Source organism: Giraffa tippelskirchi, chromosome 5, assembly GCF_054371585.1.
Source record: "Giraffa tippelskirchi isolate mGirTip1 chromosome 5, T2T-mGirTip1v1.2.pri, whole genome shotgun sequence".
In the NCBI taxonomy this organism is placed as follows: Eukaryota; Metazoa; Chordata; class Mammalia; order Artiodactyla; family Giraffidae; genus Giraffa; species Giraffa tippelskirchi.
The window spans coordinates 22,256,934-22,283,743 of record NC_137279.1 but is presented as its reverse complement, the minus strand read 5'-3'; the positions used below and the strand labels follow the sequence as shown (position 1 = coordinate 22,283,743).

The window sequence follows — 26,810 nt, the reverse complement described above, 5'->3', positions numbered from 1 at the left end:
ACATTGCTTCAGGCCAAAGCTTCCCCATGGCTTGCTCAAAATCTCTCCTCTATAAACGTGTACATAACACCATTTTTGACTTGCAAAAGAGTAGGCAGAGAAAGAGAAAATAAAGATGCTCATAATAGGGAAGGCCACCAGTCATTAAATCACTGTTGTACATTAGACCAATCTTTTCTACCCTTGTATAAGAAAAGCAATTAAAACCAGTGGTCCTTCCGTGATTTTTGAATTGCTGAATCAATGACAGATTCCTCCAGGTCTAAGTACCTGGATCTGAACCGGTGGAAAGTGGTACCATAGTTTGTTTATATGTCACATGAATTATAATAAAAATAAGAGACTCTTGGGGTTTTAACAGAAACTGTATTGGATGAGAAAACCTGAAGATATGTTCCAAATCATAGTGACAGCATTGCACTCTTTTGAAAGAATTTCAAGACTTTCTCTTGATACTTTGAAGGTATCAATTCCAACTGGTTTTAATTGCTTTTCTTATACAAGGGTAGAAAAGATTGGTCTAATGTACAACAGTGATTTAATGGCTGGTGGCCTTCCCTATTATGAGCATCTTTATTTTCTCTTTCTCTGCCTACTCTTTTGCTTCTTTTCTTATTTTGTATTCTGACCCTAACTTCTTTTACTCTTTCTCATTTTTCTTTCTTTCCTTATGACCAGCAACCTCTTCTTTTGGTCTGCCCCAAAGGGTCATCATGACCCTTTTCCTTGGGACAAGAGGGGGTGGGCGTTATTTGTTAATCATTGTCTAGGGTGGAGACCTTTTTCCTTAGTTAAATTATCTCAGTGTCATCCCAAGTGCCTTGCACAGTGCTAGGAAATGTTATGTTCACAAAAAATGATTTTTGAAAGAAAATACAACATACAGCCTCAGACATGTTTATGTCCTTAATAATGAATGTTGACCATACTTGAGTTTTTCAGGACATTTGTGATTTCAAATATTCTATTCTATTGTTTTATAAAGTATACTTATACTATAAAACCACATCTTGATTTTTGGTTTGAAAATATGCTCACCCTACCCATGAAAAGTAAGCATTAATGTGTACCCTAAACACAATCCATATTAAAAAGAGAACATTCTTTGGGTATTTTACATACTCCTCTTGGAAAAGACCAAAATGAAGAAAATATAAATAAATGAAAGAAAGAAAAAAAATTGAGTGGCAGGAAGGAGAAGGTGGTGGGTAGAGATTTGGCGGGTTTTGTTTAGCTCTGGTAGAAGGCTCTCTGGAACAATTTAGCCAGCATTTTCATTGGCAGGCCTTAGTAGAGCCATTAGAGCTATTAAACGAATGTATTGTTTTGAGTTTTCTTTGGCCCAAACTCCTCTATTATTTAGGGAAACTGAATTGCACATTTGCAGAGAAGAGAGGAGACTGAGTGCCAGCTAACTCGAACCTTCCTTCATGGCGCGCTGTGGATGAACTGCCTGTAGAGCTGAGGATTGCTGAGAATTCCTAGCCCCTACAGATTCCCATGTGCCAAGTGCAATACTGAATCTGATCAGGATTCTTGGATATTTTTTTCACTTTCTGGTTAAAAAGTAATCAGAGCTTTGTGAAAGTTCCTCTAATAAATTATACAGGGGCCTTTTTATATCTGGCAAGGAAGCCCTTTTAGAATGTCTGTTCAGGAGCAGAGGGCCCTGATCTGGAACACTCAATCTCTCTAGCCTAAAAATAAACTTGGGTTTTAAGAAATTGCATGTATGTGTGTGTGCGTGTGCTTGCGCCCGTATGTGTACACTTGTGCCTGTGTGTGTGTGTGTGTGTGTGTGTGTGTGTGTGTGTGTGTGTGTGTGTGTGTGTAGGGGAGACAAATGGAGAATGCTGAATGTAGAAAGTACTTTGTTAATAGATCTTGGAGTTGGAAATGCTGACTTTTTTCTTTTTAAATAAAGGATGAGGCTTAACAGATGACCTATCCATCCATCTTCTCTGCTTGTCAGGAGTGTCTTCGGGATGTATGCCAAATGAAAAACACCAGGATTAACCCAGTTGGTCCTTACTCTCTTATGTTTTTCTTTTCTCTGTTAGTCTGTGAGTTATTGTTGGTTGACCCTTTTTCTGGTTCCAAACACTGGATCAGAGATAGAATAATAGAGACTAGGTAGCCCACACTCTGCCTAGGAAAGCTCTTACATAGGAAAGTGTTGCCTCACCTTATCTTCATTTGCAGAGCTTGATGCACTAGCCTCTGGGTGCTGGCCTTTTAATTGTGAAGCAGCTTTTTTTTTTTTTCCTAGCATATAAAATGGTGGTATAGTATAGGGTGAATAGTCTAACAAGGTCTAATTTGTCCTTCTTCTTATTTAGAAATTGTTTCTCCTCTAGAATAATACATTCTCCTTGTAAACTTTGAAACAGTAAAGAAATAGTTATAAATTCTGCCTTTGTTCTACTTTCCCCATCTATTTCTTTCCATCTTTCCACAGCTTTTGAAAGCACGCCTAACTCTGAGTTTAGGTCAGTTTGTGAAAGTGTGTTCCATTGATTTTTAAATAAGCATTATTTGAAAAACAATAAAAAGTGTGCCATTTTCACATATGATTGAGGAAGGCTAAGTTAAATCAATCGCTTTTCTACATCCTCTGTGTTTTACCTTGTACTTTACATACATTATTTCATTTAACCTGCGTAGTCAGTCTTAAGAGTCAATCTTGTGTGTATCCTCAGACTATTATTATTCTAGCTTTATAGGTTATTTTTAAGTTCATTTTTTAAATAATCACAATCATTTTTTCAAATTATGAAACCAAGTCTTAGTGAGATTATATAATACTCCAAAACATTTGATGAGAAGATGGCAAAGCCCAAATTAACCCAGGTCATCTTAATTCAGAGCTACAATCTTTATTTACTTATGCCATCTCCTAGGAATTTAAACAGATTTTAGTTTTATTCAGTACAGAGGTCTTAGAACACTTAATAATTTGCATTTAGAATAAAGAGGACAGTGTACTCCTTTCCTTTTTTTTTTTTGACTGTGGTATTCCTTCTGTGAAACACATTTAAGGAGCCATTATTTCTCACGGAACAGAATCTAGTCTGAATCAATTTCATTGATGATGAAATGTGACCATTGATCTTAAGAGCCTCTTGGTGACAGTGATGTTACTGAGACTCACGCCAGTCTTTTCATGAACACTGAGATAAGTCAAGTAGACATAAGTTAGTGTGCACAGTTTTATAGGCTTCGCAGATAGTGCTAATGGTTAAGAACCTGCATGCCAATGCAGGAGACATAAAAGATGTGGGTTTGATCCCTGGGTTGAGAAGATCCCCTGGAAGGAGGATGACAACTCGCTCCAGTATTCTTGCCTGGAGAATCCCATGGACAGAGGAGTCTGGCAGGCTGCAGTCCATAGGGTTGCACAGAGCTGGACATGACTGAAGTGACTTAGCACACATGCACGTACAATTTTACAGCAAAGTCAGCTCAAGTATCCACATTACTCCCAGAATTGCCAGTTAACTTTAACCAAATTGCAACTTGTCTCTATAACTAAACTTATCGTGAGGAAGAAAGATTTGATGCTCCCACAATTTCCTTTCATTCCATGCCTCAGTGAAAGATAATTGCTCCACTTTTCTGGGCAGTGCCCAAGGCATGCTTACTTTTACAGAAATTTCTCTGAATGAAATGAGAAAATCTGTTGCCCAAAAGAGTAAATGGCTGAGAAAACCACGACTGTCAATTTTCTATGGTTTATTACAGTTTAAATGACAGTAATTGCAAAGGATAGCTTATTACACATTTGGTTGAACAAGATAAATTTATATTGATCAAAAAAATAATAACAGTGAAATACCAAGAGCTTAAGATTCAGAGTATGCATGCCCCAATTCTATAAATTATTGTGTGTATATGCATAAAAATAGAAACAAATACATCAAAATATTAATATCAATTATCTCTGAGGGATTAGAATTTGGGTACTATATAATTTTCTTTTAATTATTTTTGCATTTTTAATTGTCAATTATGACCATGTAGTAGTTTTATTATTAAAAAAGAAGGGGTTAGGTAGAAGGAATAACACAAGCAAAGGATAATGGCACTGAACAATATAGTTGATTGTAGATGGGGAGCTGTAAGTAGTTTGATGTTGTTGTAAGTAAAGCAATGAGCTGGACAGTGACAAAAGATGAGGTGGTTGTAAGGAAGGTCACAGGTTGGTGAGAATGGTGGGTTGGGTGGATAACTCCAGCAGCAATATGGGTAACAGTTTGGGGAAGATAGGCAAGAAGATAGGCTTCCCTGGTGGCTCAGATGGTAAAGAATCCACCTGCAATGTGGGAGACCTGGGTTCAATCCCTGGGTTGGGAAGATCCCCTGGAGGAGGGCATGGCAACTCACTCCAGTATTCTTGCCTGCAAAAACCCATGGACAGAGGATCGCAAGCTACAGTCCATGGGGTCACAAAGAGTTGAACACAACTGAGCAACTAAGCACAGCACAGCACAGACAAGAAGATAGAGGACCACTATTTGGGCAAGAGATAATGAGAGTCCATGGCAGTGATATTAGAGTGAAGGGGATAGATTTGAAAGTAATTCATAGGTAAATTAGGTAAGCTTCAATGATTGAATGGATATTAAGTTGAGGATAAATATGGAGGAGAGAGGATTACTCTCAAGTGTCTGCCTAGGGTGAAAAGGAGTAGAAAATATAACTCTGAGATCTTCTTCCATTGAAACATTTTGGAGCCATATATGGAAGAATTTGTCCTTCATTTTGAGACTGAAGATATAGATCCAATCACAAGAGAGTTAGGAGATTTGGTGGTGGTATAGGGGTGAGCATAGCTGCCTTCCAAGCAGTTGTTCCGGCTTTGATTCCCGGCCAATGCAGTGGGCCGACCTTAGGCTTCCCTTGTGGCTCAGCTGGTAAAGAATCTGCCTGCAGTGCAGGAGATCTGGATTTGCTCCCTGGGTTAGGAAGATCCCCTGCAGAAGGGAAAGGCTATTCACTCCAGTATTCTGGCCTGGAGAGTTCCACTGGTGGTATAATCCATGGGGTCGCAAGAGTCGGACACGACTGAGTGACTTTCACATTTCACATTAGTCTGAAAGTGCAATGCTTTTCCTGTGTGTCACTTTTTTCCTGTGTAAGCATACAAAGTGTATTAGACTTCCCCCACTGATCAAAAATAACAATAACAGAAGTATCTACTATTTATTCTACTCTTCTTACTCATAGACATTATGATAAACACTTTATATAGCATGCCATTTTTGCCTTCCCATCAGTCATTGGAGTTAATTATTAATTTATGTTACAGATGAGAAAACTGAGGTTCAGCAAGGTTAAATACTGTGTCCAGGGTCACATAGCTAGTAAGTAACAGAGCTTGACTATAAATTCATGTCTGTCTGATTGACACATGGACTTTCCTGGTGGCTCAGACAGTAAAGAATCTGCCTGCAATGCAGGAGACCTGGATTCAATCCCTGGGTTGGGAAGATCCTGGAGAGAGAATGGCTACCCACTCCATTATTCTTACCTGGAGAATCCCATGCACAGAGGAGCCTGGTGGGCTACAATCCATGGGGTCACAAAGAATTGGACACAACTGAGAGACTTTCACTTTAATTTAGAACCATACTTTAGTATAGAATAGAAGTTCAGTTCAGTTCAGTCACTCAGTCGTGTCTGACTCTTTGCGACCCCATGGACTGCAGCATGCCAGGCCTCCCTGTCCATCACCAACTCCCAGAGTTTACTCAAACTCATGTCCATTGAGTTGGTGATGCCATTCAACCATCTCATCCACTGTCGTCCCCTTATCCTCCCATCTGCAATCTTTCCCAGCATCAGGGTCTTTTCCAATGAGTCAGTTCTTCGCATCAGGTGGTCAAAGTATTGGAGTTTCAGCTTCAGCATCAATCCTTCCAATGAATATTCAGGACTGATTTCCTTTAGGATGGACTGGTTTGATCTCCTTGCAGTCCGAGTGACCCTCAAGACTCTTCTCCAACGCCACAGTTCAAAAGCATCAATTCTTCAGTGCTCTGCTTTCTTTATAGTCCAACTCTCACATCCGTACATGACCACTGGAAAAACCATAGCCTTGACTATATGGACCTTTGTTGGCAAAGTAATGTCTCTGCTTTTTAATATGCTGTCTAGGTTGGTCACAACTTTTCTTCCAAGGAGCAAGCGTCTTTTAATTTCATGGCTGCAGTCACCATCTGCAGTGATTTTGGAACCCAAGAAAATAAAATCTGTCACTGTTTCCATTGTTTCCCCATCTATTTGCCATGAAGTGATGGGACCAGATACCATGATCTTAGCTTTCTAGAAGTTGGCAAACATTTTTTTTTTCTGTAAATGGTCAGATGGTAAATACTTTTTATCTTTCAGGTCGCATATGGTTTCTCTTGCATCCCTTTCTTCTGTTTTTTTTATTTTTTTTAACAACTTTTAAACATATAAACTTGATTCTTAGTTCATAAGTCATACAAAAACTAGCCACAGGCTGAATTTGCATATCCCTAGTTTATAGCACACAAGCACATGCATACACATATACACCTTTTAGAGAATATTGGTGATGAAAGGGTCTTATGAAGCATGCTGGGGGAGAAGGAGTAAAATGGAGAAATCGCTTAGCTCTACGTTTCCTGGGGAAAGGGAAATCCAGCTGGAATAGAATATCCATGGTAAACACAGGGAGACCACAAGAGTGTGAGTCATCACTTGGCCATAGTCTGAACGCAATCACTCAGCCAACAAATGATCCTCACATGGCTTCAAAGCATTAATGTCAGGGTCAGGTGAGGAAGAGATTGAGGAAAAGAAATATGTTCCTTAGATAGAACACTGGCCCTTGCCTTCTGGACAAGGAAGCCCAGTACAGGGGCTGAAGAGGCATGCCTTTCTGGGTCCCAACTCTCAGAGGAGAGGGTGAGAGACAAGCCAGGGGGTAAAAATGAAGAAGGGAAGGTGAGGAGGTTGCCTCCATGTATATATACAGTCTTCTCTTTCCTCAGCCATAACAACACTCACAAATTTCAGATAGACAGGAATGGTCTGGCATCTTTCTGGAATCAAAGTCTACAAATGATAATTTTTTTTTTTTTTGCAAAAGGCAAACAAAAACTCTCCCATCAAAAGAGGATACACATGTACTGAATATCTGTATAGAGCCTGTGGGCTTTCAAGAACTTATTAGGTGAAAGGATGGAATTAGGAGTAGAAACATCTCTGTCCGTTGAGAGGTAATGACAAATGAGCCTTGGCTACAGGTTCATGAGACTTCTGGAGAAGTTGTGAGCACCATCAGAAGGGCCCAGAAAGCTTTGGTGGATTGGATCTTCCCATGCTGTGTGTCCTTACAACCAGTAATACTTGTTCTGGAGTCTACAACTGACAGAATACTTTTTAAACATCTGTTTTATTATCTAGTTATCCTTTGTACTTCATTGTTTCATCAAAAGGAGTTATATGGATACAAAAATGGCTGTTTTCTGCATTGCAATGTGTATGTCCCACAGTGGGATTTGCTTTAATTCCCTTTAGGGACTCAATATTGAGAAATATTTAGTCTATCATGAGAGGCAATACTGTACCATAGAGAAATTGTTGTAGAATCAGAAATATCTCAGTGACAGTTTCATCTCTCCACCAGTCAGCAGCATAATGGAATCAGTGCTATGTTGGAGGGGCACAGACTGAGCTAAGGTGGATTCAGCTGTTGGGACAAATGTCAGGAAATCTTCCTAGAAGAGGTGACATCTGTACAAATTTTGACAATGGGTAGTTATTGCAAAAGTACGCTGGAAAAGAGCATTCTAGGCTAAAGAAATACATGTGAAATTTCATGGAACCAAGAGAGAGTCTAACAGAGGCACAGAACTGTAAGTAGTTTGGGGATTCAGAAAAAATAGTGGAAGAGAAATAATGGTGAGAGATGAAGTTAGTTACATAGCAAGGGCCAGATCATGAAAGGTTTGAAAATGTATTAAGGCATTTGGATTTTGTCTCAAATACACTGAACACTATTGATGTGTTTTAAACAGGAACATGGTTTGCTCAGATTTCCATAAGGGAAATGAAAGAAGATGGAGGAAGATGGGAGATATCCCAGGCAGTAAAGATTTTGCTCCATAAACATGAGAAAGTATGACAGTGTAAAGCAATAGTAAACAGTTGAAGGGAGGGATTTTAGAAATATTCAGAATGTATAACTTATTGGACCTGGTAAATGATTGGATATGGAAGTGAGAAAAGAGAAGCATTTAGGGTAACTACTTTATAGGGTTCTGGATTAGATACAAAGCATTGGTGAGATCGATCATGGCATCCAGTCCCATCACTTCATGGCAAATAGATGGGGAAACAGTGGCTGACTTTATTTTTCTGGGCTCCAAAATCACTGCAGATGGTGATTGTAGCCATGAAATTAAAAGATGCTTACTCCTTGAAAGGAAAGTTATAACCAACCTAGACAGCATATTGAAAAGAAGAGACATTACTTTGTCAACAAAGGTCCATCTAGTCAGTTCAGTTCAGTTAAGTCGCTCAGTCGTGTCTGACTGCGACCCCATGAACCACAGCATGCCAAGCCTCCCTGTCCATCACCAACTCCCAGAGTTTCCTCAAACTCATGTCCATTGAGTTGGTGATGCCATCTAACCATCTCATCCTCTGTCATCCCCTTCTCCTCTTGCCCTCAATCTTTCCCAGCATCAGGGCCTTTTCCAGTGAGTCAGCTCTTCACATCTGGTGGCCAAAGTATTGGAGTTTCAGCTTCAACATCCGTCCTTCCAAAGCACACCCAGGACTGATCTCCTTTAGGATGGACTGGTTGGATCTCCTTGCAGTCCAAGGGACTCTCAAGAGTCTTCTCCAACACCACAGTTCAAAAGCATCAATTCTTTGGTGCTCAGCTTTCTTTATAGTCCAACTCTCACATCCATACATGACCATTGGAAAAACCATAGCCTTGACTAGACGGACCTTTGTTGGCAAAGTAAGGTCTCTGCTTTTTAATATGCTATCTAGGTTGGTCATAACTTTTCTTCCAAGGAGTAAGCTTCTTTTAATTTCATTTCTGCAATCACCATCAGCAGTGATTTTGGAGCCCAGAAAAATAAAGTCAGCCACTGTTTCCACTGTTTGCTCATCTATCTGCCATGAAGTGATGGGACCAGATGCCATGATCTTAGTTCTCTGAATGTTGAGCTTTAAGCCAACTTTTTCACTCTCCTCCCTCAGTTTCATCAAGAGGCTCTTTAGTTCTTCTTCACTTTCTGCCATAAGGGTGATGTCATCTGCGTATCTGAGGTTATTGATATTTCTCCCGGCAATCTTGATTCCAGCTTGTGCTTCCTCCAGCCCAGCATTTCTCATGATGTACTCTGCATATAAGTTAAATAAGCAGGGTCACAATATACAGCCTTGATGTACTCCTTTTCCTATTTGGAACCAGTCTGTTGTTCCATGTTCAGTTCTAACTGTTGCTTCCTGACCTGCATACAGATTTCTCAAAAGGCTGGTCAGGTGGTTTGGTATGGTTTTTCCATTGGTGATGTATGGATGTAAGAGTTGGACTATAAAGAAAGCTGAGCACCAAAGAATTGATGCTTTTGAACTGTGGTGTTGGAGAAGACTCTTGAGAGTCCCTTGGACTGCAAGGAGATCCAACCAGTCCATCCTAAAGGAGATCAGTTCTGGGTGTTAATTGGAAGGACTGATGTTGAAGCTGAAACTCCAATACTTTGGCCACCAGATGTGAAGAGCTGACTCATTGGGAAAGACCCTGATGCTGGGAAAGATTGAGGGCAAGAGGAGAATGGGACGACAGAGGATGAGACAGTTAGATGGCATCACCGACTCAATGGACATGGATTTGGGTTGACTCCGGGAGTTGGTGATGGACAGGGATGCCTGGTGTGCTGCAGTTCATGGGGTCACAAAGAGTCGGACACAATTGAGCGACTGAACTGAACTGAACTGATTGGTGAGGTCTCTCTGCATGATAGGGAAATACAAAAAGTGAAAAGTGAATGGAAGGATGAGTTGAGTTTTAGACTTGCTGGGTTTGAGGTCTCTAAGGTTTTCCCAGTGACTCAGTGGTAAAGAATCTGCCTGCAATGCAGGAGACACAGGAAACACAGGTTCAATCCCTGGGTCAGGAAGATCCCCTGGAGTAGGAAATGGCAACCCACTTCAGTATTCTTGCCTAGAGAATCCCATGGACAGAGGAGCCTCGTGGGTAACAGTCCACAGGCTTGCAAAGAGTCAGGCATGACTAAAGTGACTGAGCATGCACATAAGGCATGTTTAGGTGATGATTCATTTTATATATACATATATGTGTACATTATATATATATATATAAAATATATATATACATATATATACACACACACCTGGAGCTCAGGAGACAAATCTAAGCTAGAGATATACATTTTAGAGTGATCATTGAAAAAAATGCTGCCAAAGTGAATAATTTCACCCTAGGAGAGTATAGAGAGTGATAAGTCAAAAAGTGGAGGATGGACCCTGGGGGAGCACTGCTGAAGAGACGGGGAGAAAAAGAAGAGGTGTATACGTGAGAGTGTATATGAAGGAATGTCCTTAGAGATAGGAGGTAAAATAGGAATATGATGACACACTGAAGCCAAGGGAAGAAGAAGTTTTCAGAAGAAAATGATCAACAATGTCAAATGCCCCAGAAAGATCAAGAGGATAAAGACAGACGGTGTCCACCACATAGAAAACCTGGAACATTATTGATGACCTGCAGAGGGAAATTTTACTGTGAATGTTGAGGATGAAAGCAGAAAATTTTTGAATTCAATTTATAATTAGCAATTTTTCATTGTATAGTTTTTACAAATTCAAAATCTGAAAGTGTTAATTGCTCAGGCATGTCCGACCCTTTTGCAACCCCATGGACTGTAGCCCTCCAGTCTCCTCTGTCCACGGAATTCTCCAGGCAAGAATACTGGAGTGGGTTGCCATTTCCTTTTCCAAGGGATCTTCCTGATATGGACTGAACCTGGGTCTCCTGCATTGCAGACAGATTCTTTATCATCTGAGCTACCAGGGAAGCTCCAAATCTAGGAACCATTATATACTGTGAAATCATTAATAACAGCAGAATTTCCTCTTTGTCCTACTCTTTGGTTTTTTCAAAATAGGAGATTAACTGGATTTGGGAGAAGGTGGCATCAAAGTATTTGTTACTGAACCTCATCTAATTAATCCCCCCACATCTCTCTAGTAAGTGGTTGGTTTCCTTTTCTGTCTCCTCCCACAATTAGTATCTCACACCTTCCAAGTCTTCTCAAGTTCCTATACCATCACCTCACGCCATGCTCATAGGAGATGCTCCCACCTTCTCCTTTATTCCTAGAGCAGCATTAATTAGAAAAGCATTCCTCAATGTAACGCCTGCCATCAACCCTAGAAACCACGTGCATTCTTTCCTCCCTTCCCTCCTCCCTTTCTAATGCGTGAGCAACTTTCTCTTGATATTCAAGGAGATTCACAGGAAGTGATGCCGGAGACAGGAATTTTTGTAATTTACTGAGGGTTTCTTTCAGCAGAAATGGATGAGGAAAACAGGATAAGGCAAAACGAGGGGCTAAGCAAGCATGTGGTCTCACAGTCCAATCCCACAGGGAGCTCTGGAGCATAAATTGCATCATGGATTTGGTCCTATCTTGGGGCAAAGGCTGGCTTTTTGTAACTTTCTGTCAATTGGTCATTGTCTGCCAGCTGCCCTGGGAAGAGGCAAGCATAACATTTTTTGAGGCAGCTCCTACTTGGAGAAAAGAGATTTTGCCAAAGAAAAGTGCCAGCAGCAAGCTGTTGGAAGCCAGTACTCACAGTAGCTAGGGGTTGGTGATACCTGCTTGGGTGGAGCACCAACAGTATCCACCATACTCCTGTGCACGATGTATCTTTTCTGGTGGGTTCTGCATTTAATTACACTAATTAAATCTTTCTTTCCCCTTTATATTATCTCCCCTTACTGGTGTTTTTCTATTAAACTATTTTAGTGATGCCTAAATCTCCTACCATAAACATTTTCCATCCTCCTCTACATCCTCACATTTTTTTATTCACTGTCAAGATCCTTGTCTTTGCCCATTATCTTCTCTTCCTTAAGAGCCACTCATTCTCCAACCCACTGCAGTCTGGTTTCTGCCTCTACTGTTTTTCTGAAATTGCTTTTGTCAAAGTTACTGACCTTCTTGTTTCTAGTGCTGGTGGAGACTTTTCTGTTCTTCTGCTATTTCAATCACCAGGAACATTTGGACTGATCTTCTCCCTGGGCTTTGGAGATGCCAGCTCTCCTGGATTTCTTCCTACCTCTTCATCACTGCTTCTCAGACCTCTTTGCCAATTTCCTTTCTTCTGCCTATTCCTTAAAGTTACTATTCCTCAGTGTTTGATTTGGCACCTTCTCTTCTCACTCTGTATACGTTTTCCTGGACCAGTCTGAGCTTCTGAGACCATCAGAAAAGATCACCCTTTCACTGTCCCATGATACGTAATTCAAAAGTAAACACATATTTTTAAACAAAGCAGAAACAATATGGGCTCTCTAGTTTTTCAAATTGCGTAGCTCTGGATATATTTTTGAAAATGAACTACCTAGCACACATGCTCTTTCTCTCTCTCCCTCTGCTGGTTCCCCGAGCATGTATTGTGTTGAGTAAACCTATTAGGAGGTCAGTAATGCACTATCTCATTCTTTCTACAGTTTTCGTTATCATAAGTTTCTGGATTTATATACTGAGATCTAAAGAACCATATATATAAGCATCTAATAGGCATCTATAATTTGATTATCACAGTGACTTCAAACTGTCACTGAGATCTGTCCCTCCTTTCATTTCCCACTTCAGTGAATTGTGTTAAGCAGTTACTCAATTTAAAAACCTAGGAGTCATTTTGGACTCTTCCTCTTGCTCACCCTAAACTCATCCAGTTCACCACCAATTGCTATTGGTCCTTTACCTAAATATCTCTCATATATAGCCACAGCCTCCTAATAGGTTTCTCTGCCTCCAGTTTTGTGCTCCTCAAATCCATAGATACTTTCTGAATTGAGGAGTGTGTTATCCCACCTTACAAAGTCCAAGTATAAAGGATTTTCAATCATCAGTGTTCTTACAGAATTCATTCACCTGCCCCATGTCAATAGAATAGAAAGTTGAGAGTTCAGTTTGGTGAACTGACTGAACTGTCAGTTCAGTTTGAATCATCAAAAAGAACTGACTTCTGTGGTATATGTGTGTGTGTGTGTATGTGCACACATATAACATAATATGGAAAGAATGTTTTGCTTGAAAATAGGGTTTGAAATAAACCTTTTAAAATAGTCTAAAGCAGAGAAAGAGAGAACTAAAAGAGAAAAGAAGAGAAACACACAAAAAATGACTAAAATATGGGATGACTTCATGAGTCTTTACCCGTGAAGTTGAAACATATCGTGTCTGCTCCAGTTACCCACAAGGACCACTTCTCTCGGGAAAAGCTTTCTATTTTTAAACCTAGTGTAATGCCTGTGGAATTACATTGCCTATTCCCACCCGGGCCCCCAGAGTTTATCATTACACACTGTTTTTGCCAAGAACCTGCTCTGTCTTTAGTTATCAACAAAGAGATGTCAAAGAGCATACACTTGGGGCTTTGGGTGTATTTTTGTCTCTTGCTCTCTACCAGAGGCAGCAGATCCTATGTGCTACCCTTTGAAGTCTAGTTATTTTAGATGTAAACAGGCTCTGTGGTTTAAGATGGTTCTGCAGCTGGGCAGTATTGGCAAATTTGGGAGGTGGGAAGAGTAGGGTATTCTCTGCCTCATCTTCAAGTTACAGCCCATCTGCACCATTCATATATTCAGCTAGTATTAAATGAGCACTTAATAATATGCAAGATGATGTGCTAAGTTATTCTCACACTGATGTGGTATTTGACTTCTGGGAACTTTTCCAGCTAATGAGATAAGGAATGCTCTATAATATTAAAGTAAAGAATGCTTGGTATTATATATACATAAATATATGCACACATGTATATGTATCTGTATGTAAAGACCTATGCATACCTATATGTGTAGGTTACACATATGCATACATATAAATAAATGTGTGTGTGTGTGTGTGTGTGTGTGTGTGTGTGTAAAGACCAATACAGAAGACTACAAATAAGAAAAGAGAATTACTTCAAATCCCATGACCTGTTTCATCCCCTTCTAAATATCTAGATTGACATTTGATACGGTTTAAAATAAACAGAATTATACTTACTGTTGTACAGCCAGCTTTTTCACTCCATAATATGTTGGGGACATTTTTCCCTTTTAATAAAAAAACTAGATTATTTTTAATGACTTTATATGAATATTATATATTTTAATCTATCTTGCCAGATCTGTGCTAATGGAAGTTTGCACTATATTTTTTGTGATTATACTCCTGCTTCCTAATATGCTATTCTATGTTATTACACTATATTTTTTGCTATTATTCCATTATTTTTGGTGAGTATATGAAACTCATGCAAATATCTTCTTAAGTTAAATATACTAGAGGTAAGATTTCTGCTGTTGGCAAATATTACCAAAGCAGGCTTACACATTGTAATTACCTATTCTAATCTATTTATTATAGACTAGACTAAATGACTTAGAAATTCAGATTTAGGGGGTCCTTTCAGTCTGGGATGATCATTGTGGGATTCATGGGAAAATGGGCCTTGAATGTCAGACACATTTTTGATAATTGTATATGTAAGGAAAGTACACCTTAAACAAAGCAGTGAGGCAATAAATAAATAAATAAATAAACGAATAAAAATGACTCAAAACAAAAAACTCAGGAGCATGTTCGACATCAGTGAGTAAATCAGTTTTGCTCAATTGATGGCAGAGTGGAGTTGGGGCCATCCTGGAGGGTAGGCTGAGTGTCAGATGAAGGGCAACTTTGAGTGGCAACTTGTAGGACACCTGCAGGACTATTGTGTAGGGCTCAGGGAACCAAGAGTGAACAGAACGCCAGTTCGAATATCATATAGCATGGGCTGGAGTGCATATAATATTAGAGGGAGAAAAATAAGAAGACATCTTAGTACGTGAAAAACAAAGTAAAAATGCTCTATTCCAGACGGTGACAGTGGGAAAGGGAAAATAGGAATGTATTCTAGAGACTCTGTGAAAGAAGATTCTATAGAAGCTGGGACTAAACATCCCATTAGTCACCAACTTCTATAGAGTCTTCTTTAACAAAGTCTCTAAAGCCCAGCTGCCATCACCAAGTCATGCCGAGTCTGCTAGATACACACCAGCAACGAGGGTTTGCCTCACAGCCTGCTTCTCCACACCCTCACTGCCAGTGGCTGGGCTGGGCATGGTAACAGAATGGTCCAGCCCTGCTTGGAGGCAAAGAGAGAAGAAGCAGTCAGAAGTGAGGTCTTCATGTAGTATCACCTGCCAACTAGAGCCCAGCTGATTGGTAAACTCTAAATCACATCCAGATCCCTAGGTGCAAGGGAGCTGGACCAATGTAGAGTTCAACTTTCCTGTTCTTCAGAACAGGTAGACCTCTAGAAGGAAAAAAGAATTGATGTGCACAAACCAATTGACAGTATCCACCACAAACTTCACAAAACCTTACTCATGTCTGCTTCTCTAAGCTGATTTTTCACTCTGTCTCCCATTCTTGCATATAGTTCTGGGCACCCTGCTATTATAATGCCTTGCACCTTGCATTATAATCATTTGTTTCCATGGTTGTTTTCTTCACTAGACTGAACTTCTCGAAAACAAGAGTCATGCCTTATGCATCTTTTCATTGCCAAGGGCCAACACAGTGACTCACAGATCCTAGGGAAACCAACTGAAGAACAGGGGAAAGAATGTGGGCTTTGGAGTTAAAGGAACTCGAGTTTAAAACTTGCCTCCAAAACTTACAAGCTGTGTGGTTTTGGGCAAGTGACTTTATCTCTGTAAGTTTTAGTTTCTAATCTGTAAAATGAAATAATGCTGACTTCATAGACTTGTAAGCTTACATGAGAAAATATATATGAGGCATCTGCCATATATTTGGGATTCAGTTCATTGTGATCACTATTATTATTAGGGTTACATAAACTATTGCCAAGTTAATGACTTATTAAGTAGGTTTCTTCATGATTATTTGTCTTGGCAACAAGGCAGACTTTGAAGAGTTCAGTTTTTTTCCTTCTGTATTATTATACTCTATCTTGCTTACTATTCTGAATGTAAATTTTGTAAATTTTAAAATTTATCATTCTTTGCATTTTTATGTTTATACTGGCTTTATGTTTATTTTTTGACCTTATTTTTTTAATAGTTTTGTGCTATTCCTCTTTCCAGAATCTACATATGATCTGTTACAATTTTAGCTCAGCAAGGAGTTCTTTTACAGAACCTGGTTCTTCCTATTACTTTCTGTCTCCTTTCTGCCTTATTGGGATAACTTAGAATTATGCTGATTCTCAACGTTTATACCCTTTCACCTACAAAGGGCCATTTTCCCCTTGAGACTATACCACATTCCCTTTTAGAAATCTGTTTTCTTGAACTCTAGTCCCTGATGTTACCAGTCCTGGCCATTGCAAGAACTAAAACAGAATTTCTTTCATTAAAAGAACTCTCCTGTTCCATGTCACTATCTAGTTCTTTCTTATTAATATGAATTAAAATAAATTATCATAACTCTGCTTTTTTTCTTGAACATTTTGGAGAGATATTACTAGCAAGTCATAAAAAGGATTTATCAGTTCTGCCACTGCTATTAGCAGCACCTGTCTTCAGACAGAAACTTTCTCACCTGAAGTTCTGGATCATCACTGTATTTTTATTCCGTGTCAGTTTTAGAAACTGCCTTTGGGATGTATCAAAACTATCCTTTGCCTGACCATGCCCAGCAGTAGTTTACGCCTAGAAATTTTTCATTGCTATTTTATTTTCACTAAATGTTTTCCATTTGGATTTACTTCAGGTGTCTGATTTCAGTTGCATTTCCTTCCTTTTTGCACTGTGGTATTACTTCTATTTCACTTAATTTCATTTCTGTCAAACCAGGTATGCCTGTCCTCAGACATAGTGATCTGCAACAAATAACTAGCTGCCCATAGAGTCTTTAAGCTGATACTTGGTTTCCTGTATTATGATTTTTGAACTTTGTTGCTGACTATGTAGACATCTGAGACCTTAGATGTTGTTATTAATAATATAATGTTTGTCAACGATGTCTTATGTGTGATTTTTATATATGTCACCTGATTTTTATTTCTAATAAGTATACACAGGTTACACTTTCATTATTCTCATTTTACAGATAAAGAAACTGAGAAGGAATGAAGACAGGCAGCTTATCAGTGCCACATGGCCAGTGAGTGGTAGAGGTGGGACATGAGACTAAGTCATTCTGGCTTAAGCACCTGTTCTCCTCGGGATGCTGACATGCTTCCTCTGACTTTCAGTTCGACCATTTTCTCTTAAGTTCTACTGGGTACTTCTTCCCTCATGCTTTTCTTTTTTCTTATCCTGACCCAATAAGCTATATGGGTATTTTTATGCTACCCTTACAAATAAATTTCAGGGTGTGACTCCCTTGGTCAGGTAAATAAACTACTGCCAAGAACTGGAAAGGTGGAATTTACTCTCTTCTGCCTTTTGAGCCAGTTATCTAGGCAATCACACCTTCTTTTAAAACAGCTTCTTTCCTTCGAAACCATCTTTTGAAGCCAGAGGTTCATCTTCTGTATGCTCTTTTATTTTCCAAAGATATTATATTTAAGTGAAAGAAGATATATTCATTTTCTATTCCTGCTGCAACAAGTGACCACAAGCTTAATGGCTGAAAATTACACATATTGATTACCTTACAACCCTGTAGGTCAGAAGTTTGACATGGGTCTCACCAAGCTAATATCAAGGTGTTAGGGCTGCGTATCTTTCTGGAGGATCTGCAGGAGAAACCACTTCTTTGCCTTTTCCAGCTTCTAAAGGCTGCCCACATCCTTTGGCTTGCAATCTCCTTCCCTTCAGCTTCAAAGCCAGCAATGTAATATTTCTCTGACTCTGCTTCCATGGCCACTTCTTTCTGTAATCACAGATGGGAAATGTTCTCATCTAATTGGATTGGACCCACTTAGAAAATCCTGAATAGTCTCCCCATCTCAAAGTCTGCACTCCTAAGCACCACTGCAAAGTCCCCCTTTCCATGTAAAGTAACATAGTGCCAGATTGCAGGGATTAGAACATGGACAACTTTGGGAGCATTATTCTGCCTAGCACAGAAGACATTATGACATTAGACTTCAAATCCTTTAAATTTCCAGTTAACTCTTATATTTCAACCTCAAGTTCTTACAACACATAAATATTTCAGGAGAATAATTCCATTTTACTTCCAGTAGTACTACTCACTCCTATATGCATTAGCAGAAGTGAGTTAGTATTTTGGGTGTAATAAGTTTTGTCAAGTTCTCCATATTTGAATTTCAAGAAAAAAAAAATATTGTTCCCAGTTGATTACATCTGAGTGGTGATGATATCTTGGCTCTTTTGTGGCATTCAGAAGAGAAACAATCATCATTTTGAGGACTTTTCTTCCTGGGGTCATTAGTAGGTGGTTATTGAGAGAACTGAAGTGAAGGGTGAGGGAAGGGAGCATTGAGGAGGAATCCTGGCTTTTCTTCTTGTGTCATAGAGAGGGTAATAGAGGTGGCAGCAATTCAGAGAGAAGCACTGGAGGAGAAGATAGTGTGGGGAAGAAGACTGTGAGTTCAGTGTTAGAGACAAACTGAATATCCTCCAGTCCACATGCCCCCTGGGAAAGAATGATGTCACACTGCTATTAACAATCAAATTACACGAGGAGAATGTATAACTATAAAATCTTATCTTCATACATTGCCCCTTTCTTTAGTATTTCTGGGAGTCTTCAGAAGTGTGTGCCTTAAAAATTCATGCCCACTGGCATCTATGGTTCTGTTGCTGTTTGCTGTTGCATGCTGGCAATGGTATTTACCTTGTGTGCTGACACTCAACATTTCCAGCTGACGCTCTGCCCTCACTGTTTCTCTAGGGAAAAGCTGGCCTTATTTGTGAGCTGGCTTCTAATGCAACCCAAGGCTGTAAAACTCTCAAGTGGAGAATGGTGCTGACATCCCTTAATTCTTTCCAGAAATGGAGAGAGTGTCCCTTCTCCTCAATTGGTGCTTCATTGGACCTTAAAGTATTGCTTATGTATCCTGGGTTGTAACAGTTTTCTTATGAAAAGAGTTCTTTTTGTTTCTTACTAAAGAACTCAAAATCCAGTCTCTAAAATCAAGTAATGGACAGAATGTCATTGTGGTTCTTCCCTTGTTCTTGTCTTTTTGTTTTCCTGTGGACACCGTCACATACTGCCTCTGCCTTTAGCCAAAATTCAAACCCTTCTTGCAAATATATCCATGGAAAACTGTCCACAGATTCATCAATTAGACCACTATTTCAGATGAATTAAAATTCACTGTGTCTGAAATTTTTTTCTGCTCAGGTAGAACCACCCATAACATTAACATGTTGACTTCAAAGATGTCTGTGGGGGATTCAGATACACACAAACACACACACACACAATAGGTGATTCAAAGTCCAAGAGTTAAAAAGTTCCCAGTGGCGAACAAGGTGAATGACAAAAGAATGGATTACAATCATGACCCAGGAGAATAACTCAGAAGAATCAGAAAGGGAAAGAGAAACCCACAATGGAGACTGAGAATCTGTGATCACAAAAGCAAGGAGAGAATTGGGGAAGAACACTGCAGTAAAAGCAGAGAACTTCAAGAATCAGGATGTAACTAACAATATAAACATGAAAGTGGTTCTCATGAAAGCCAGGTTGCAGTGGGGTTGGGGATTATGCGATGTAAACAGAAACAAATGGGAGATGAAGAAATTATCCTTTCAAAAAATTTGAATTAGAAAGGAACAACCCTTCTTTCTTCCTAGCTATAGTTTTCTCAGAAACCTCATCCTGTAGGAGAGAAGAAAGGTAATAAAAATAAGTAAAGAAATAAATGTTTGAATGTGTTTGTGTGTGAGGGAGTGATCAGTTCCGTTTAGTCACTCAGTCGTGTCTGACTCTGCAACCCCATGGACTGCAGCATAACAGGCTTCCCTGTCCTTCACCAACTCCTGGAGCTTGCTCAAACTCATGTCCATCGGGTTGGTGATGGCATCCAACCATCTCATCCTCTGTCATCCCCTTCTCCTCCTGCCTTAAATCTTTCCCAGCATCAGGATCTTTTTCAAAGAGTCTGTTCTATGCATCAGGTGGCCAAAGTATTGGAGCTTCAGCTTCAGCATCAGTCCTTCCAATGACTATTCAGGACTGATTTCCTTTAGGATTGACTGGTTTGATCTCCTTGCAGTCCAAGGGACTCTTGAGAGTCTTCTCCAACACCACAGTTCAAAAGCATCAATTCTTTGGTGCTCAGCTTTCTTTATAGTCCAACTCTCACATCCATAGATGACTACTGGAAAAACCGTAGCTTTGACTAGATGGACCTTTGTGGACAGAGTGATGTCTCTGCTTTTGAATATGCTGTCTAGGTTGTTCATAGCTTTTCTTCCAAGAAGCAAGTGTGTTTTAATTTCATGGCTGCAGTCACCATCTGCAGGATTTTGGAGCCCCCCCCCCAAAATAAAGTCTCTCACTATTTCCATTGTTTCCCCATCTATTTGCCATGAAATGATGGGACTGGATGGCATATTCTCAGTTTCCTGAATGTTGAGTTTTAAGCCAACTTTTTCACTCTCCTCTCACTTTCATCAAGAAGCTCTTTGGTTCTTCTTTGCTTTCTGCCGTAAGGGTGGTATCATCTGCATATCTGAGGTTATTGATATTTCTCTCTGAACTCTTGATTCCAGCTTATGCTTCATCCAGCCTGACATTTCGCATGATGTACTCTGCATATAAGGTAAATAAGCAGGGTGACAATATACAGCCTTGACATACTCCTTTCCCGAATTAGAACCAGTCTGTTGTTCCATGTCAGGTTTTTACTGTTGCTTCTTGACCTGCATACAGATTTCTCAGGAGGCACGTAAGGTAGTCTGGTATTCCCATCTCTTTAAGAATTTCCCAGTTGTTGTGATCCACACGCTCAAAGGCTTTGGTGTAGTCAATAGAGCAAAAGTAGATGTTTTTCTGGAACTCTCTTGCTTTTTTGATGATCCAACGGATGTTGGCAACTTGATCTCTGGTTCCTCTGCCTTTCGTAAATCCAGCTTGAACATCTGGAAGTTCACGGTTCATGTACTATTGAAACTTGGCTTGGGGAATTTTGAGCATTACTTTGATAGCGTGTGAGATGAATGCAATTGTATGGTAGTTTGAACATTCTTTGGCAATGCCTTTCTTTGGGATTGGAATGAAAACTGACCTTTTCCAGTCCTGTGGCCACTGCTGAGTTTTCCACATTTGCTGGCATATTGAGTGCAGCACTTTCACAGCATCATCTTTTAGGATTTAAAATAGCTCAACTGGAATTCCATCACCTCCACTAGCTTTGTTGGAGGGTGTGAAGATTTCTTGATAAGTGGCCTCCATTTTATCATCAAAGAAAGAGGCATAATTGTCTAAGAGTCAGAGGAGATTGAGGTTGGTGAGGGAGAAGGGGCAAGAAAGAATGGTGAAGATTTTGAATAATTCCTGAAGAGGAGATGACCATAAACAATTTAGACAAGTGGCACTAAAAATCCACATTAGATCAGAAATAAAAAATCAATCTGAGTAAGGGTGACATTGAGAATGGCGTGCAAAGGTCATTGGAAGTAAGAGAGTAAAAAATAAGACTGTTTTCAGTGGATGTTTCACATCAGTGTTGACATTTCTTCAAGTGACTCTGGGAGCTGGGTAAAGGGAAAGACTGTGAGTCAGACTGTGAAGCCCTTGATGTGTATGGCACAACCTGGAGATGGGAAAATGAAAGAAAATAGAAAGTATACAGTGACGTATTAGAGTGCCATGTGCATAACAGCAGGAGCACTTTGACAGAGGTAGAAAAAACTAAGTTTTTGAAGTTGCCCTAAGCAGCAGCTGCTGCTGCTGCTGCTGCTGCTGCTAAGTTGCTCCAGTCGTGTCCGACTCTGTGCGACCCCATAGACGGCAGCCCACCAGGCTCCCCCATCCCTGGGATTCTCCAGGCAAGAACGCTGGAGTGGGTTGCCATTTCCTTCTCCAATGCGTGAAAGTGAAAAGTGAAAGTGAAGTCGCTCAGTCGTGCCCGACTCTTCGTGACCCCATGGACTGCAGCCTACCGGGCTCCTCCAGCCATGGGATTTTCCAGGCAAGAGTACTGGAGTGGGGTGCCATTGCCTTCTCTACCTAAGCAGCTAGGAGAATACTAGTTAGTACTCTGGGGACCTGTAAACCTTATGGTGTGAGAACAGCCCAAGGATTGGGGGAGCAGGTCAAAGGGGATAGTCACCCAGAGGAAGAAGCAGAACTGGCAAAGTGGTTAGCAGATGGAGGTGGCAGAGGGAAATCATTCTATGTATTTTGTGTTGAGAACCAACTGATGGACAATAATGACAGAAAGATTCAGATTTAACCAAACCCAAATATCCAAAATTTGGCCCAGGTTGTTTCTGTGAGGGGAATTGGCTGAGGGTCCTTGGGGGCATCTGGTTTTGTTCTTCTGGAGGCTGCCTGACTACCTGTGGAGTGCAGTCACCATCTTCCTCTGGCGGGGGCTTGCTCTGCCTGTGGGGAACAGTGCCCTGGGTCCCAGTCTTAGAGCACACATGCATGCATCTTTTTATGTCTCATTTTTTAACATGAGAATTTTTGATACTCATTCAACTTCCTTCAGACAGCTCAGGATCTTTTTCTTCTTTCTGGCCTGAATTACTTCTCTCAGTTTATAAGGGAGCTATTTGACTTACTATTAAACTAGAACACGAGCGGCGTTATTGTTGTATTCTTTCACTTTTACTTAGTTGGAAACTAAGCAAGAGTTGGGACTTGCATGGACAGTTAGGTGCTAGAGTGTGGCTAGAGGTCAGCAGTTACGGAGCCCAACAGAAATCATCTGGGGGACAAAGGAATGTGGTGGGCTGGACACTGGACAATGGTTAATCTCAAATCAGTAGGTCACAGTGATAAAATAGTGAAACAAGTGTGCATTCTTCCAGGAGGTATGCCAGAAATAATAGACTCAAGCTATGGCAGAACAACTTGCTATGTCTGCCTCAAGGAAAGCTTGATTTCGAGACACTGTTTATGAAGATCAAGGTGAAACTTGCTCTGTCTGAGCCCTCAGAGAGAAGTTCATGGCAAGTATTTCAATCTAGAGTGTGGAGAAGATGAGTAAAGGGAGATCTTGGCAGAAATTAAGTAGATTAATACAGTTCATCTCTCTTTTCAGGCTTCCTAGGTGGCATGGTGGTAAAGAATCTGCCTGCCAATGCAGGAGATGCAGGGTCGATTCCTGGGTCAGGAAGATCACCTGGAGGAGGAAATGCCAACCCACTCCAGTATTCTTTCCTGGGAAATCCCATGGACAGAGGAGCCTGGTTGGCTATAATCCATGGGGTAGCAAAGAGTCGAACATGACTGAGCGATTGAACACATCTCTCTTGTCATACATAGTTCTGGTCAGTTCGTGAACCTATGCTTTTTATGGCATTTATGTATATTGGTCCCAGTCAGTTCATGATCCTATGCATTTTATGACACATGTATGTCATTTTGGATGACAAGTATATCTCTTAATAAATTATTTCTGAAGCAAGATGTTAAGGTTTGAATTTTTGAATAATGTCCATTTTCTGCACTGTAGGTCTGAGCCAGGCTCTGGTCATATTAGTGGACAAGCTAAGACATTTATGTTATTAGCTCAGATTAAGTTCTGAAATGGCATACATGTATTATAATAGGTGAGGCAGTCTACATGTAAAGTGAACACCCTTTGGATATCTACACTTTTACCCTTTTTTGGTTTTGGGAATAATCTGGACAAAAATGTTTGTCTCCAAAATAAGACTCTCCTCTATCGTTTTCATTAATGGCTATTTCCTACTGTCTCTAGCTTTTAAAAATGTATTTTTCCCTTATACTTGCTGACTTCTACCTATGTCTTTTTGGAGTGCAGGAGTTAGAGCAACTGCACTCAGTTTGCCACCAGCATTACATAAACATTCTCATCTGGAACAGTAATTTATGGCTGGAGAGAGGGATGGGCAAGGAAAAAAAGGGAGATGAGGAGAACCAACAAGTGAGTTGGTGGTGGAGGAGGAGACTTCTTGGAGAATGGCTCAAGGGAAATTATTGGAACTGCTGGGTTGAGGCAGAACAGAAGGATGGTGGCCAAGATTGGTAAATGGCAGAGAGGCCAGGAACACACAAGTAGCCCAAGTAAACCATGCCAGGGACAGGGGGATTTGGGGAAAGTGAGGGAGGAGAAAAGAGAGAAAACTGTCAAGTTCCCAATGCCTAATTTTAATGGGCTCTCTGAAAAGGAACAGAGGGTGCAGTTTTTCTTCCTTGGTACCCTACCTATGTGAAGGCTCAGTCACTGATCCCTCTTCTACCTTTTCTAATTGTTTCTTTTTTCCTTTTCTTTTCTTTCTTCTCTCTTTCCTCCTATCCATCCTCCCTCTTCTTTCATCTGACCGATTAGAACATCTCCATGTTGAAGAGTTATTTGATGTCATCATAGCTCCAAACCATTGATTTGTCAATATAGGAAATTGTAATCATTTTTAATAAAGGAGAAAAGGAAAGGCAATGTGACTAATGTCTGTGGAAAACCAGGCGACAATTAAAAAAACACTGAGTCTCCAGGGAAGCAGAAGAAGGAATATCCCTCTGATCACATCTGACATCACTTCATGGAATTTGGATGGTTTCTTGGGGAGGAGAACTATTTTTCCAAGATATTATAAGTCAATAAGTAAGGATATTTTAAAACCCCCTCTTTCCCAAGCACTTTTGGTTTTAAAGCAAAGTCTTTTTGTGCTTGTTTATTCCTCTTTTAGATTGTGCCAAAGAACACAAATACAGTCTTCTTTGGGATCTCTATTTCTTGGATACTCCTTGCCGATATATCCTACATGTGGATTAAATAGATGGCATCAACAGTGTAGTTGGGAGGCAGAGCAAGCGAGAGAAGAGGGTCATGCTGTTCTCACATGAGCTTCTGGGTTGAGTGATTTCAGTGTCTGCAGCTTGTCTACCAGAGTAGTAAGCATAAAGCATCAATCTATAAAGGATATTTTCAACTATGTTGAGAGAGCTGTCTGCATAGTTGAAGCTGTGATGGGATCATTGCTATTTTTGGAGCGGCATTTCCAGTGAATCCAAGGGGCGACTCAGTTTTGGTTTAGTTGTTCTTTCTTAAAATAGCTCTCCATTGAGAATGATGAGGCTCTGTTTGCTCATGGTGAAGTTTTAGGTTTCACTCATGTCAGGAAAATGGAGGTCTTTGACTATATATGAGCTTTAAAAGAGATCGAATGCTTGTTTCCCCTTTTTTATGGGCCATGGGGCATGTGTTTCTAATAGACCTTTAAGTCTGCAAGTAAGTACAAACATAATATTACCTAGTGCTTTGAAGGCCACCAATAGAGATACTCAGTGAGTATAAAGTAGTCAGAGTAGAGTTAGAGAGTCTATGGATTAAGGTACTAGAAAGAGAAAAAACTATATAAAACTAATATTTTCTGCAGTAGCTTTATGTTATCCTTTCCTTCCTATAACTCATCTCTTTTTTTCTTCTTTAACTTTGTGTTTCCTGTTACTATTTACCTCTTTAAAAAATGCCCAAAGCAAGCATATGCTGAAATAGAGATTCAATCAATCTTCTTATAGTAAAGATCGTGCAGTGTGATAGAAAGAACCAGAGACTGAGAGTTGGAAGGCCTTATTCACCATGGACTGGAGAGAAATTCTCAGGGCATAGAATTAAGAGTATTATTGGGTTTATCTTGAAGAAATAATCTAGGTGTTGAGCGGGGAACTGAGTATGATGTCAAATACTGAGTATTCATATAAATATTATGGTGCCAAAAAAGGTAGGATATTATTTGTCTTGGAATAAATATTCTAAATGAGTATTAGTGTCTTTTTTGAGAGCACCATGACACCTGGTCTCAGCCTCTTTGCCCTTCTCCTCTAAGAGGCAATGATGGTTGGGAAGTCAGAGTCTGATTAGATCTGGTTCTGTTCTTTTCTATGTACTGATCCTTTGGTGTGACATTTCCTCTCTTACGTGCTCCCCAGGGCATACATGAGTGTGAAGGAGCTGAAGGAGGCACTACAGCTCAACAGCACCCACTTCCTCAATGTCTATTTTGCCAGCTCAGTACGAGAAGACCTTGCAGGTGCTGCCACCTGGCCTTGGGACAAGGAAGCCATCAGTCACCTGGGTAAGTAAAGTTGAAGAACAACTACAGTAGGAGAAATGAGGAGGTTGGAAGGGAATCTGTGAAAGTTAGTTTGGGGGGAAATGGGGAGAAAAATAAATTTACTTAATAAATTAGCTTCTTTGGGCTGAGAATATCTTTGAGGAGAATTTTTCAAGATGTTTTAATAAAGACAGGTAAGATGTATTAGGGCAACAGTGGCAAATATTCAGAATGTTCTAGACCAAATAATCTAGATGCAAATAAATTACTGACATGGGATAAAATCCATTTTGTGTCTTGATTAGTCTCAAGAGGGAAACAAGCAAAAAGGTGGCTAGACTTTGAAACCTAGTTTGCAGTAATCGCTGTGCCATAAGATTGCTCATCATCTTGC

At 40.0% G+C, this 26,810-nt stretch overlaps 1 protein-coding gene across 1 annotated transcript in view; it reads left to right on the top strand.

Annotated features, from left to right (window-relative positions):
* Window positions 1–26,810, top strand: part of PAPPA2 (pappalysin 2) — a 292,528-nt gene that overhangs the window by 81,162 nt on the left and 184,556 nt on the right. Inside the window, exon 3 of the mRNA XM_081493669.1 lies at window positions 26,292–26,437. Within this exon, the coding sequence (XP_081349795.1) occupies window positions 26,292–26,437 (146 nt within the window). The remainder of the gene's footprint in view (window positions 1–26,291; window positions 26,438–26,810) is intronic.